At 43.6% G+C, this 12,764-nt stretch overlaps 1 protein-coding gene across 5 annotated transcripts in view; it reads left to right on the top strand.

Annotated features, from left to right (window-relative positions):
• The window catches only part of ABCC5 (ATP binding cassette subfamily C member 5), an 86,873-nt gene that overhangs the window by 22,050 nt on the left and 52,059 nt on the right, over window positions 1-12,764 (top strand). For 3 of the 5 annotated variants that reach the window (XM_036347845.1, XM_036347847.1, XM_036347846.1), the window contains 4 exons: window positions 6,405-6,562; window positions 6,751-6,906; window positions 7,584-7,731; window positions 12,489-12,722. In XM_036347845.1, coding sequence (XP_036203738.1) covers window positions 6,405-6,562; window positions 6,751-6,906; window positions 7,584-7,731; window positions 12,489-12,722 — 696 coding nt within the window. Of the gene's footprint in view, window positions 1-6,404; window positions 6,563-6,750; window positions 6,907-7,583; window positions 7,732-7,852; window positions 10,150-12,488; window positions 12,723-12,764 lie in introns of those variants that run through there. The other 2 variants (XM_036347850.1, XM_036347849.1) reach the window with 2 other exon arrangements.

Here is a 12,764-nt window from a genome sequence, read left to right on the forward strand (position 1 = left end):
GGGCAGGGCCTACGAGTGGGTGGTGCCAGGCCAGCCAAGGTGGGTACCAGCGGGCAGAGAAAGGCAACCAGGCACTGCCGCGCGTTCCCCCCCACCCCCCCATCGCCTGCCCGTGGCCTCCCGTAGAGGTTTATTCAGCTCGGCCTCACTGGCCTTTCTACTTTATATTCCGGTTCAACCACAGCATTTGTAAGATGAGATTGTGGGGAGCGCATGCCCTTCCTGCTGGACACAGGGACTTGAGTGCCGGCCTCATCTGCGTCCCCAGGTCGCCAGCAGAGTCCCCAGGTCACCAGCAGAGTCGCCAGCAGACCTTGGCCACGACGGGTGCCCTGCGCCCTCCCCGCCACCTTCCTCCTCGGAGCCGGTGTCCCTGACCGCAAAGCGGGCTCCCCCCCCCCCCCCCCCCCCGCCAGGGACCCTGACAGGAGGGAGGAGGGAGCCCGATTCCTCCTGGCCGGCGTCGGTGACAGAATATGTCTGAAGACCAAATGATATATGTAAATTTGATTTATTTGCAAAGTAATAGCTAAAATTCATGTCATTAAATTTCAGAAACACGGACTGCCTCATGCTCACATATTATTGATATTAGATAGCGAATCCAAATTACGAACGGAAGATGATGTTGACCATATAGTTAAGGCAGAAATTCCGGATGTAGATCAGTGTCCTCGACTTTTTCAAATTGTAAAATCAAATATGGTACATGGGCCATGTGGAATACAAAATCCAGATAGTCCATGTATGGAAAATGGAAAATGTTCAAAGGGATATCCGAAAGAATTTCAAAATGCAACCATTGGAAATATTGATGGGTATCCCAAATACAAACGAAGATCTGGTAGCACCATGTCTATTGGAAATAAAGTCGATAACACTTGGATTGTCCCTTATAACCCATATTTGTGCCTTAAATATAACTGTCATATAAACATTGAAATCTGTGCATCAATTAAAAGTGTCAAATATTTCTTTAAATACATCTATAAAGGGCACGATTGTGCAAATATTTAAATTTCTGAAAAAAATACTATCAATCATGACAAAGTACAGGACTTCATTGACTCCAGGTATGTGAGCGCCCTTGAGGCTGTTTGGAGACTTTTTGCAATGTGAATGCATGACCAATCTCATGCAGTCACAATATTAGCTATTCATTTGCCAAATGATCAGAATTTGTATTTTTATACCGATGATTTTGCTGAAGTTATAGATAGGGCTAAGAGGCATAACTTGACTTTGATGGTTTGGTTCTTATTGAGTAGAGAAGATTCCCACGTGCGTAATTATTATTATTAGGAGATTCCACAGCATTATGTGTTTGTAATAATTCTTCTTGGAGAAAATGCCAAAAGGGTGGGAATAAAGTATTAGGTAGACTGTTCACTGTGAGCTTTCAAAAACCAGAACAATATTACCTTAGACTTTTGCTTCTGCATGTAAAAGGTGCAGTAAGTTTTGATGATCTGCGAACTGTAGGAGGTGTAATTTATGATACATTTCGTGAAGCTGCTAAACATCGAGGATTATTAATCGATGACACTGTCTGGAAAGATACGATTGACGATGCAATCATCCTTAATATGCCCAAACAACTATGGCAACTTTTTGCATATATATGTGTGTGTGGATGTCCTTCTGATGCAGACAAATTATGGGATGAGAATAAATCTCATTTTATTGAAGATTTTTGTTGGAAATTACACTGAAGAGAAGGTGCTTGTATGAACTGTGAAATGCATGTCCTTAATGAAATTCAAGAGGTATTCACATTGCATGGAATGAAATGTTAGCATTTCAAACTTCCGGACTATCCTATATCAGCGGTTCTCAACCTGTGGGTTGAGAACAATGAAAATATATCCTGCATATCAAATATTTACATTATGATTCATAACTAGCAAAATTACAGTTATGAAATAGCAACAAAAATAATTTTATGGTTGGGGGTCACCACAACATGAGGAACTGTATTAAGGGGTCGCGGTATTAGGAAGGTTGAGAACCACTGTCTATATAAACGAATACAAATACATGTGATGAATTGTACAAGCGACAACAGGCAGAGGTTTTGATAATTTCTCTGAATGATGAACAGTTGGCAGCCTTTCAGACTATAACTTCAGCCATCGAAGATCAAACTGTACACCCCAAATGCTTTTTCTTGGATGTTCCAGGTAGTAGTGGAAAAACATATCTGTATAAAGTTTTAATACATTATATTAGAGGTTGTGGTGGTACTGTTTTACCCACAGCATCTACAGGAATTGCTGCAAATTTACTTCTCGGTGGAAGATCCTTTCATTCCCAATATAAATTACCAATTCCATTAAATGAAACTTCAATTTCTAGACTCAATATAAAGAGTGAAGTTGCTAAAACCATTAAAAAGGCTCAACTTCTCATTATTGATGAATGCACTACGACATCCAGTCATGCTATAAACACCATAGATAGAATACTAAGAGAAATTATGAATTTGAATGTTGCATTTGGTGGGAAAGTTCTCCTTCTCGGAGGGGATTTTCGACAATGTCTCAGTATTGTGCCACATGCTATGTGACCAGCCATAGTACAAACAAGTTTAAAGCACTGTAGTGTTTGGGGATGTTTCAGAAAGTTGTCTCTTAAAACAAATATGAGATCAGAGGATTCTGCTTTTAGCAAATGGTTAGTAAAACTTGGAGATGGCAAACTTGATAGCAGTTTTCATTTAGGAATGAATATTATTGAAATCCCCTGTGAAATGATTTGTAACGGATCTATTATTAAAGCTACCTTTGGAAATAGTATATCTATAGATAATATTAAAAATATATCTAAATGTGTGATTTTTTTTGTCCAAAAAATGAGCATGTTCAAAAATTAAATGAAGTAAATTTGGATATACTCGTTGGAGATTTTCACACATATTTGAGTGATGATTCCATCGATTCAACGGATGATGCTGAAAAGGAAAATTTTCCCATCGAATTTCTTAATAGTATTACTCCTTCGGGTGCAGTTATCTTGCTACTGAGAAATCTGAATAGTAAATGGGGTCTTTGTAACGGTACTAGATTTATTATCAAAAGATTACAACCTAACATAGTCGAAGCTGAAGTATTAACAGGATCTGCAGAAGGAGTGGTGTTCTGATTCAAAAATAGATTTGTCCCTGTCTAACACTGGCCTTTCATTTAAATTAATTCGAAGACAGTTTCCTGTGATGCCAGCATTTGCGATGACTATTAATAAATCATAAGGACAAACTCTAGATAGAGTAGGAATATTCCTACCTGAACCCGTTTTTGGACATGGTCAGTTATATGTTGTTTTCTCTCTCAAGTTCAAAGAGCGTGTGACATTAAAGTTAAAGTTGTAAATACTTCATCACAAGGGAAATTAGTCAAGCACTCTGAAAGTGTTTTTACTCTTAATGTGGTATACAGGGAGATATTAGAATAAGTTTAATCAATTTATCAGTCATTGTTTGTATCAATGTTGTTTTTGTATAATGTTTTTATATCATGTTTTATATCAATGTTGTTTTTATATCATGTCTTTGTTATATCATGTTATTGTTTATTTATTAATAAATTTATTGTTTTCATGTACATTTTACTAATTTTCTTTCATCTCTGACACTTCTGTTATAGAGAAAGAGCAAATAGCAATATTAAAATATTTCTTCTAATTAATTCACTTTCAATGTGCATGAATTCATGCACCGGGCCACTAGTGTCATAATAAAAGCAGATGTCAAGAGAAATATCTGATAGAATTCTATAATGCCTTCCAAGAGGTAAATATGTTCAATTAAAGTCATATACTCATGGGTTGCTTTTCAGTATTTCGCAGTACTTATCTGTGTGAAAAGACATTTTCAGAGATGAAATTGTAAAATCTTGTCACAAATCAGCATTAACAGAGGATGATTTGTAACCGATTTTGATGAAAAGGAAAACCATTTTAAACTCCAGTTAAGTGGCTGCTTCCCTGTGTTTGTTTCAGTGTATTAGGTAGAGCTGCTATGTCTCCTGGAATTGATAGAGTGTCCTTGTGTAGTAGGTGTCTTGTAGCGCCCAGTGGCTCAGCCTCCCTGTCACCTGAGCTGGGCCCTCTAGGTGGGCTGTATGCACAGTCTTGTTGTAGTTGAGCCTTGATTGCTGTTGGCATCACTGGGAGGAATTGACCTTCAGGCCAATTAACTGTTAGGACCAGTGGGAGAGCTGCTGTGCAGGAGGCACCCTTTGGAGCAGGACTTGCATCAGTGGGGCTTTGGTGCTCACTGAGTCTGTCCCCTTGAGTGTGTCACCTGTGGATGTGTACAGTTGTCACCTGGTATGGTCTGAAGCTGTCCACTGGGTGCACTGGCTCTGGAGTCTCCTGGGAGGTATAAAGTCAGCCACTGCCTGAGGCCACCCAGCAGGAGCTACAGAGAGATCAACAGATGGCTGCTATTTGTATTGGGTTGGAAGTGCCCAGGCGAGGCGGGGCTGTGAAGCAAGGCAGGCTGGTACTAGTGTGAGGTCTGGGGCCTCTTATCGATAGGTTTGGAGCATGCTGATGCCAGCTACTGCTTGTTTGAAAGGTTTTAGAAAAGTCTGAAGTCTGAGCCAGAATGTCCATTCATATGCAAAAGCTGCTGCAAACAGCTCGGGTGAGGCTGAAAATTGGATGGGATGGGGTCTCGGGAAAATACCAGGGTGGAGCAAACTGTGGGTCATGCTAATGGAAACTCAGATATGGCTGCCAGTCAGCCCTAGGATGGGAGAGGTCCCAGCACAGGAACAATGATCCCTATGAGCACCCCCATCTGGGAAAAAGGTGCCCCCCAAGTTCCTGCCCCATGCCTTTATTTAGTTCATTATTAGGTACCATAGTCCATATCCACTAAATAAGTGTTCACCTTATGCCTAAGGACTTGGTAGAGTAATTCTTTTCTTTGTGTTGACTCATTTGTCATTGTGTTGTTACTCTCTTGAGGTTGATCTGCCTTGCCTTTGACAAAGGAAAAAATGTGCTTCCCTTTTGCCTGGACTGTGTAGTTTCCTGATACTAAGCAGCAGCACCTCGCCTGTGAATTAAAGCTATTGTATTTGAGGAACAATCCACTGAGGCGCCCACGCCTGTGATCCCTCTGCATGAATCCGGCTCTCTCAGTTCAGCTAATATTTGGCATCTGTTCTGTGTGGAAAGGAGTTGGGGTGTAACAATACTTTGTGTAAAGCGCAGTGTGTTAGGTGCTGCAGCCCTTAACTCTCAATTTGGGGAAATATTTGTGATGATGTGAGAAAAGGATGATGTACTTAAAATCCTCTCTTGAGGAAAAATGCTCTGATTCTGCAACGGGAAGGCATGCGCTTTCGTTCCTTTTAGAGAAAATGGGGATAGCTTCTTGGCCACCCTCTTCTGCCACAGTCAGATATTGAACTTCATGCATGTCTGTTCATCCGATTAATTGATATTTATAAGCTTTATAGCAAATATGTATAACTTTGTATTTCAACTCCTGAGACCCTCGGCTTCATGCTGCAGAAATTTGGGTGTGGAGCTCTTTAGCTGTGCAGCCAGGCAAAAACCCTGTCCTGCTCTCCCTGTTGCTGATAAGAGGGAAGGACAGGAGACATGTGTACATCTTCTTCCTACGTGGCGGGGCTGCCTTATTGGAGGTGATCTTTAACTTTTTGTCTTAGAAAATGAGCAAAAGAATTTGCAGTTATTAGTGAAGTAATTGTCTCTCAGCCCATATTGGGAAATGAAAGATAAAGCATTTTGGTGACAAAAATATAAATTTTAGAATGTTCAACACAAAGAGTGAATTCTAATGTAAACTATGGGCTTCAGGTCAGAGTAATTGTGTCAGTATTGGCCCATTCAGTAGCACATGAGCCACACTAATGCAAGAAATGGATGGGAAGGAGAGAGGGCAGATGAGAAGGTACATGGGAACCCTGTACTTTCTGCTCAATGTTTCTGAACCTAAAAGTGCTCAGAAAAATAAAATGAAGTCTATTAGTTTAGAACAGCAGTTCTCAACCTGTGAGTCGCGACCCCTGTGGGGGTCGAACGACCCTTTCACAGGGGTCGCGTAAGACCAGCGGAAAACACATATATAATTACATATTGTTTTTGTGATTAATCACTATGCTTTAATTATGTTCAATTTGTAACAATGAAATTGGGGGTCACCACAACATGAGGGACTGTATTAAAGGGTTGCGGCATTAGGAAGGTTGAGAACCACTGGTTTAGAAGTTTTAGGTGTCTGGTTTTTAATGCTCTTAAACAGGTTCATACCATACAAGATGTTTAACCCACGGACCTTTGGAATGTCTCAGTTGAGATGCATCTGGCTTGCAGTTGGATCTGTTATGTTCCGATGTTGTGATGTCCTCTCTCCCTATCTGCTCACACAGTTGGAATGCCAGGATGCCTTGGAAACCGCAGCCCGAGCTGAGGGCCTTTCCCTGGATGTCTGCACGCGTTCTCAGCTCAGAATCCTGGATGAGGAACATCCCAAGGGGAAGTACCATCACGGCTTAAGTGCTCTGAAGCCCATTCGGACCACCTCCAAGTAAGAGGTTCTCCTGGTGACTCCTCTGTGAAGCACCAAAAGCAGTGCTGAAAATGCGGGCAAAGACTAGACCACTTGGGGGCCCGTTTCTAGTCCAGAGCTCCGTTTACTGAACAGCGTTATTATAAGTGCCGGCTGGCCTCTCGGCGTGTGTTGACAGTTTTGTGCTTTGGGTTTTCTCTCCTTAGACACCAGCACCCAGTGGACAATGCTGGGCTCTTCTCCTATATGACTTTTTCCTGGCTTTCTCCCCTGGCCCGCCTGGCCCACAAGAAGGGAGAGCTCTCCATGGAGAACGTGTGGTCTTTGTCCAAGTACGACTCTTCTGATGTGAACTACAGAAGGTAGGCGTCTCTGGTCCACCCTGGTGTCCCACGTACTGGATGCGTAGGGCCTGAGCTAGGGGTGTGGGTTCAGCAGTGTGAAGTCCTCAGCTCTGTCCTTTTAAGATCGGGGCTAGTGGGTGGAGGGAGGGCAGCTGGGATGACTTTCTCTTTGCTCTTCTGCTTTATCTCCTATTTGACCTTTAATCCTGTTTTAACCACGGGCTTTCTCTCTCTCTCTCAGCCCCGCTTCTCTTCCTGAGTCTACAGGGAGATTATGTTGCTGCCTTGTGACAGAATACATTTTTATGGTAGCTGATTGTCATGATTAAAATCTAGTTTACAACTCTACATCTTACCACAGGATCCTTCAGAAAGCGTTAGGGATCCTTGAGAAAGGAAGTTCTTACCCACAAACAAAGGCTGTGCAGGGATAATCTTTCTGGGTGGAAGGAAAGACTTTTGTTCTCATCTGTATTTTCTGTATCCTGAGAGGCTCCCTGTGCAGGGTAAAAATATAGGCACCCAGGGAGGGTATTTTTTTTTCCCAGAAGGTGAAGGTTAGGTGCATAATTTGAAAGGAAAGACTCTTGTGAGTGGTGTCAAAGCCTGGAGACAAAAAGTGATGGCAGGAGGGAAGCGAGGGTGTGCATGTTCCCTGGGGAGATGTGTAACGGAGGACATGTGCCCTTGTTAAGACTAGAGAGACTGTGGCAAGAAGAGCTGAATGAAGTTGGGCCAGAAGCTGCCTCCCTCCGAAGGGTTGTGTGGATCTTCTGCCGCACCAGGCTCATCCTCTCCATCGTGTGCCTGATGATCATGCAGCTGGCTGGCTTCAGTGGACCAGTAAGTTCTAACCATCCTTTCCGACAGTGCCCAGGGGCCCGGCCATGGCCAGCTCTAACACTCTTGTTCTGTTGCAGGGGTTGTGCTCACCTTTGGGCTAGTTAGCAGCCTTAGAGATGCCTCCAGTTCTAAGGGAAGGGAACAATTGCTTTTGGAGTGAGTGGCTTGTCAGCAGCTGGAAGGATGTGGGGGCCGAGTTGCCAGATAAGAAACAGAACTGGCTTGCTGTCCTGGGGCGGAGGGGAAACTGAATGAGTCCGGCTCCGCAGAGGACTGTGCTGCTTTGCTGTGTGTCGACATGAAATGACAGTCTTGGTTTGGGAAGGTGTGTCTCTCAGTGCTGTGTGTGGGCGAGAGCAGCCTGGTGTGGCATAGGCTGTTGAGCTAGTGCCGGTGACGCACCAAACACCTGGAGGCAGAGTTGTCACATGTTTGATGGTTCCGTAGCAAATGAGTCCTGAAGAAACTAGAGGACTGTGGAGGATTTTAGAGTGTAACCTGGAGTCCATTCTCAGTTTGGTCTATATTGTAAACTGCGGCAAATGTTGGGGTGGCAACTGTGGTTTTTTCCTTGTGTATACTGAAGCAGAGTAGGTAAGAGTGACGTTCACCTGTCTTCTGAACACCTGTTTCTTACACCTGCTGTGCTGCCTTACACTTGAGCCTTTGATTAAATCTATTCTCTATATATTTGCCTTGAGGCATCGGAGCAGTAGTGCTACTATACTGTGCATTTTCCGTGTGTGGGTAAGCTGGAGGTTCATGGGTTGGGTAAGTATGTGCCTAAGATGCATGGTGATTAGGTAAAGCTAATTTACAGTTTTTCTGCTTTTTTAAAAAAAATGTTTGATGCCTTTAAAAAAAAAGTTTTGACCTCTTTTCTGAAGCAAAAAACACTACTTTTCTGGTATTGGGTTTCTCCGTTTATTGACCAACTAACACATTTTTGTGTAAGTTTTAAGTAAGAGGGACTGTAACTGAATATTATGTTATTGACCAGAATGGCAAACGTTTTCGTGGGGCCAGCTTCCCCCAAGAAGAGCTTCTGTCATTGTTTCACTACAGGGCTGGTGGCTGCTCTGATCCTTCGTAGAATTCTTTCAACTGGGTAGCACGCTCTTCAGGCTTTATTGATTACATTTGGCCAATGCAAGAACTTCTTTGGCTCCTCTCACCAAAAACTATTATCCCATAGATGGTTGGGATTTTCACTTTTTACTTGGGAAAAAAAATTACCTATGCATGTTCACTTTGAGGGCCTACAGTCACTCCCTTGAGCATCTGAGTATTCCTTAATCTGTCTTTTAAAGCACAGCTCACTGAAACACTAATCTTCAGTAAATTCTCCTAGGTGCCAGGGAAAGCTGAGTCTTCCTAAAATAGGAGAACAGCAGCACGCTTTCCTTCTCTCTACCCTTGGGGAAGAGCACCGTAAGGCCTGTATTCGTTCATGGGATTCATCCTAGAACAGTTGAGAAAGCAATGGTCCTGACCACAGTCTCTCCCATTGACAAAAAGATTTAAAATTGTAAACAGTGCAAACTTCTTTTTTTTGGAGCTCCAATTCTAATAACTTTCTTTTCAATTGGAAATTGAAGAAACAGGCTGGCTTTGAGATTAGTACCAACCAGGCTTAAATCCTTTTGAGGAACATCGGTTTTAGATTTTTGCACATTTGCTAATATGGCACAACTTTCAAACTGAATTAGTCTGTTCTTACAGAAATCTACATAAGAGCCCCCCTCTCCCCCCATATATGGCATATTTCTTATCTCCCCTCAGGCCTCACTGACCCTTGCTGGCCATATGCAGAGCAGGTGAAACACAATCAAGTTATTGCGTTTTGTTTTTAAACTGCTGGCCAGCCAGGGCTGGACATCTGTGATCAAGATGATCCAAGGATTCAGTGATGCCAGTGGACCAGCACTCTGTGCAGGGTGTATCCAAAAGGGTCGCCATAACATTAATGGAATACCAGAATCTATGAGGATATGGTCCCCACCTAAGATGAGGGGCCAGCTGGCTGAATTTACAGAGCTGATTTGTGTGGCCTTCTTGGATTAAGAGTTTAAAAGACCAGGCCTGACCTATGATGCGTGTGTAAAGAATTAGCATCCTCCCTGTAGATCTGCCAGAGAAGGCTACCTCCTGCAGAGCTATCTCTTGGTGAATGCTCACTCAGCTCAAGGGCCTTTTGGGGAAAGGACAGTGAAAAGCCTCTAGAGAGGTAAGTTTTCCACCCTTCCGACCTCTCTCCAGCTGCAGCTTGCTTGGTGCTGTCAGAATCTGGATTTGGGGGGAGTCTCTCTGTAGTGGAACCAGTGACAGAAGCTGTTCTTTAGAATTTTCAGGATTGGCTGTATTCTGCGGTCAGAATGAGAGAGTCAAGCTGGGCAGAATCTCTCGCCAAGAGTTCAGGTAAGGTAATGTTTATTCACTGGGAATGTTTTCCACAGCCAGACAGCTATGCTGACAATCTCACATTTTCTCCCAGTTTGTTTAAATTTACATGATAAATTTGTAACTCTTTTTAAACATAATTTTGGTTGGATTTGCCATGAAAAACTTTTTTTTTTCTTTACCCCGTACAAAATGGTTTGAAATGTAATTGTTTTTTAAAAACCGTATTGTTGGAAATGCTTTAATCTGCTCTGCTGTTTCCTCTCCTCCCCTCCCCCTTTGAAAGTTTTGCATAGTGTAAGCATTCATTATGTCTCTTACCTTCCCTGGCTCCTCCGTGTGGGAGGTAGTAACGCTATTACCGGTGCTGAGCACGGCACCCTAAAGGTATGGGAAAGAAAGAACCCCAAACTGCAACCTGCTGTCTTTTCACGCCTTCCTTTGGAGACTGTTCCTTCGGGTGCCGAGGTGTATGAGAAAATGCTTTACTGCATCGCCATCTTGCTGAGTTGCTTCACGTGCGGAAAATGGGGTTCTGACCCTGCCACTCAGCGACTCAGTTCCACATTTTGGATTGCATACTGGAAAAGAAGCCAATCTTCTTGCTAGTAAACCAGCAAACCAGCTGTATGCAGTGGTGACCCACACAATGGATCTAAACCTAAAAATGAGGGAGGGGAAGGGTTGAATACGATAGTTCTTACAATCTGAAATCTCCTACTTATTAAATCAGGCTATTTACTGAGACTTGACGTAAATCTGATTGGTGGGGGATCTCTTAGGATCTAGTGGGCATCTGGTATTATTTTCCTCTCAGGAAAAATGAGAAATGCCAATTAACCCAGAGAGAGCCTGGGTTCTGGGATCAGCGTTAGCTTCTCAGGACAGTGGTGCCTGGCCTCCATTTTTGTCTGTCGTTCAGAGCTGGTTTCCAGCTCTAGAGCCCCCTTCGCTGGAAGGATCTGGGGTAGGTGGGTGGATGGGTTTCTTGTTAAATTTTTTTTTCCGTCCTTCTGGGTGGGGGATTGCTTTGGCTTTCTTTTGCTGTGGCTTTGTTTTGTTTCATTTTGGGCAAGATCAATTTTAGCTGCAAGGATCTGAAAAGACCGAAGGATGCCACCCGTTTTTCCTTGAGGCCTAGATTTTGTATTCTGTCCTGAGCAGAAGTCATTCCTCATAGCCTAGCGAACCAATAGTGTCAGCGATTTTAAGTAGAGTTGCCTCTTTGGAGAGGTTGGGGCTTTGTTTTGTTTTAATTCTCTTTCCTTAGCAGCAAGGTCTTTATTCCTGGAGAATCTACTCCATTGCAGACTCCCTGCAGCGTCAGGAGCACTGGTCGATTAAGTGCTGTCAGCTTGATGTTCTACTCGGGACTCTGGAAACAGATAATGGTTCTATTCTGTATTTCCACTGTGTGTGGCTAAAACAGCGGCCAGTGGCCAGATGACCTGTTAGATGGCTAGCCTTGTATACCTCGACTCTGTATGTTCCCATGTATGTTACCGCAATGCTCCTGTTGTACAGTGTCTGTGAGATGCTCTTTGAAGATGGTACTTTTTTTTTTTTTTCCTTTTTCAATAAAAGTACATTACCTCCCACTTCCTGGTATTTAATCCTGTTGCTGAATGTGCCTTGTGTGAGTGTGTGCTCCGGCGTTGCAGGACCTCAGAGCTGGAGGTGGCACTCGGTGGTCCTTGGGGGCTGGCTGCCTTCCTCACTGCAGGTGGTGTTAGACATGTGCTACCTGAGGTAACATGTTTTTGTTTTCGGGAGGGAGCTGGGAGCGGGGAGGGCCCGCGGGAGGGTCTCTGGATTTGTGAAAAGTCTGCTTTGTTTGCTCCCTTCTGTGCTATTAAACTGCGGATGTTTATTTTCAGGAATGTTTTGCAAATGCACTTCTCACTCTTCCCCAGTCCAACTGTAGGTACACTGTTCCTTTTTATCAAATAAGCACGTTTGAAACGATTCCCCCCAAAAAAGGTCTTCATTTCATTTAAAGAAATGTATCAATGTGTGGAGCTGCTGGAATAAGGTCAAATATATACTTTTTAATGACTGTGTGTTTAGAATTAATTTCAGCTCATGGACAGGTTTATGTTACATTAGAAAGAGTAACAGTTGTGGTGCTGTCCTTAAGGAAGAGCTTTTCAAATTAGAACTCCCTCCTGCAAGACGCCCTGAGGAAATTACTGCAGGCAGGCGCCAGTGACGTCTGGGCCTCCGAGGAGGTGTTTCCCTGCCTCTACGCTGGCCACTGAACAGTGGAGCGGCCTCCTCTTTCTAACTTAACATAAAGCTGTGGCGTGGTGTGTGGGTGCTGTGCAGGTGCTGACAGTGGCGTGTGTTTCTCCCTGTAGGCCTTCATGGTGAAACACCTCTTGGAGTACTCCCAGGGCACAGATTCTAACCTCCAGTACAGCTTGCTATTAGTCCTGGGCCTCCTCCTGACAGAAATCGTGCGCTCCTGGTCCCTTGCAATGACTTGGGCATTGAATTACCGAACTGCTGTCCGCTTGCGGGGGGCCATCCTCACCATGGCGTTTAAGAAGATCCTGAAGTTGAAGAGCATTAAGGAGAAGTCCGTGGGGGAGGTGAGTAAGGGTTCTTGGCTTCAGGGCAGAGAGAAAGCTCCC

This window comes from Myotis myotis, unplaced genomic scaffold, assembly GCF_014108235.1.
Source record: "Myotis myotis isolate mMyoMyo1 unplaced genomic scaffold, mMyoMyo1.p scaffold_m19_p_2, whole genome shotgun sequence".
Classification (NCBI taxonomy): domain Eukaryota; kingdom Metazoa; phylum Chordata; class Mammalia; order Chiroptera; family Vespertilionidae; genus Myotis; species Myotis myotis.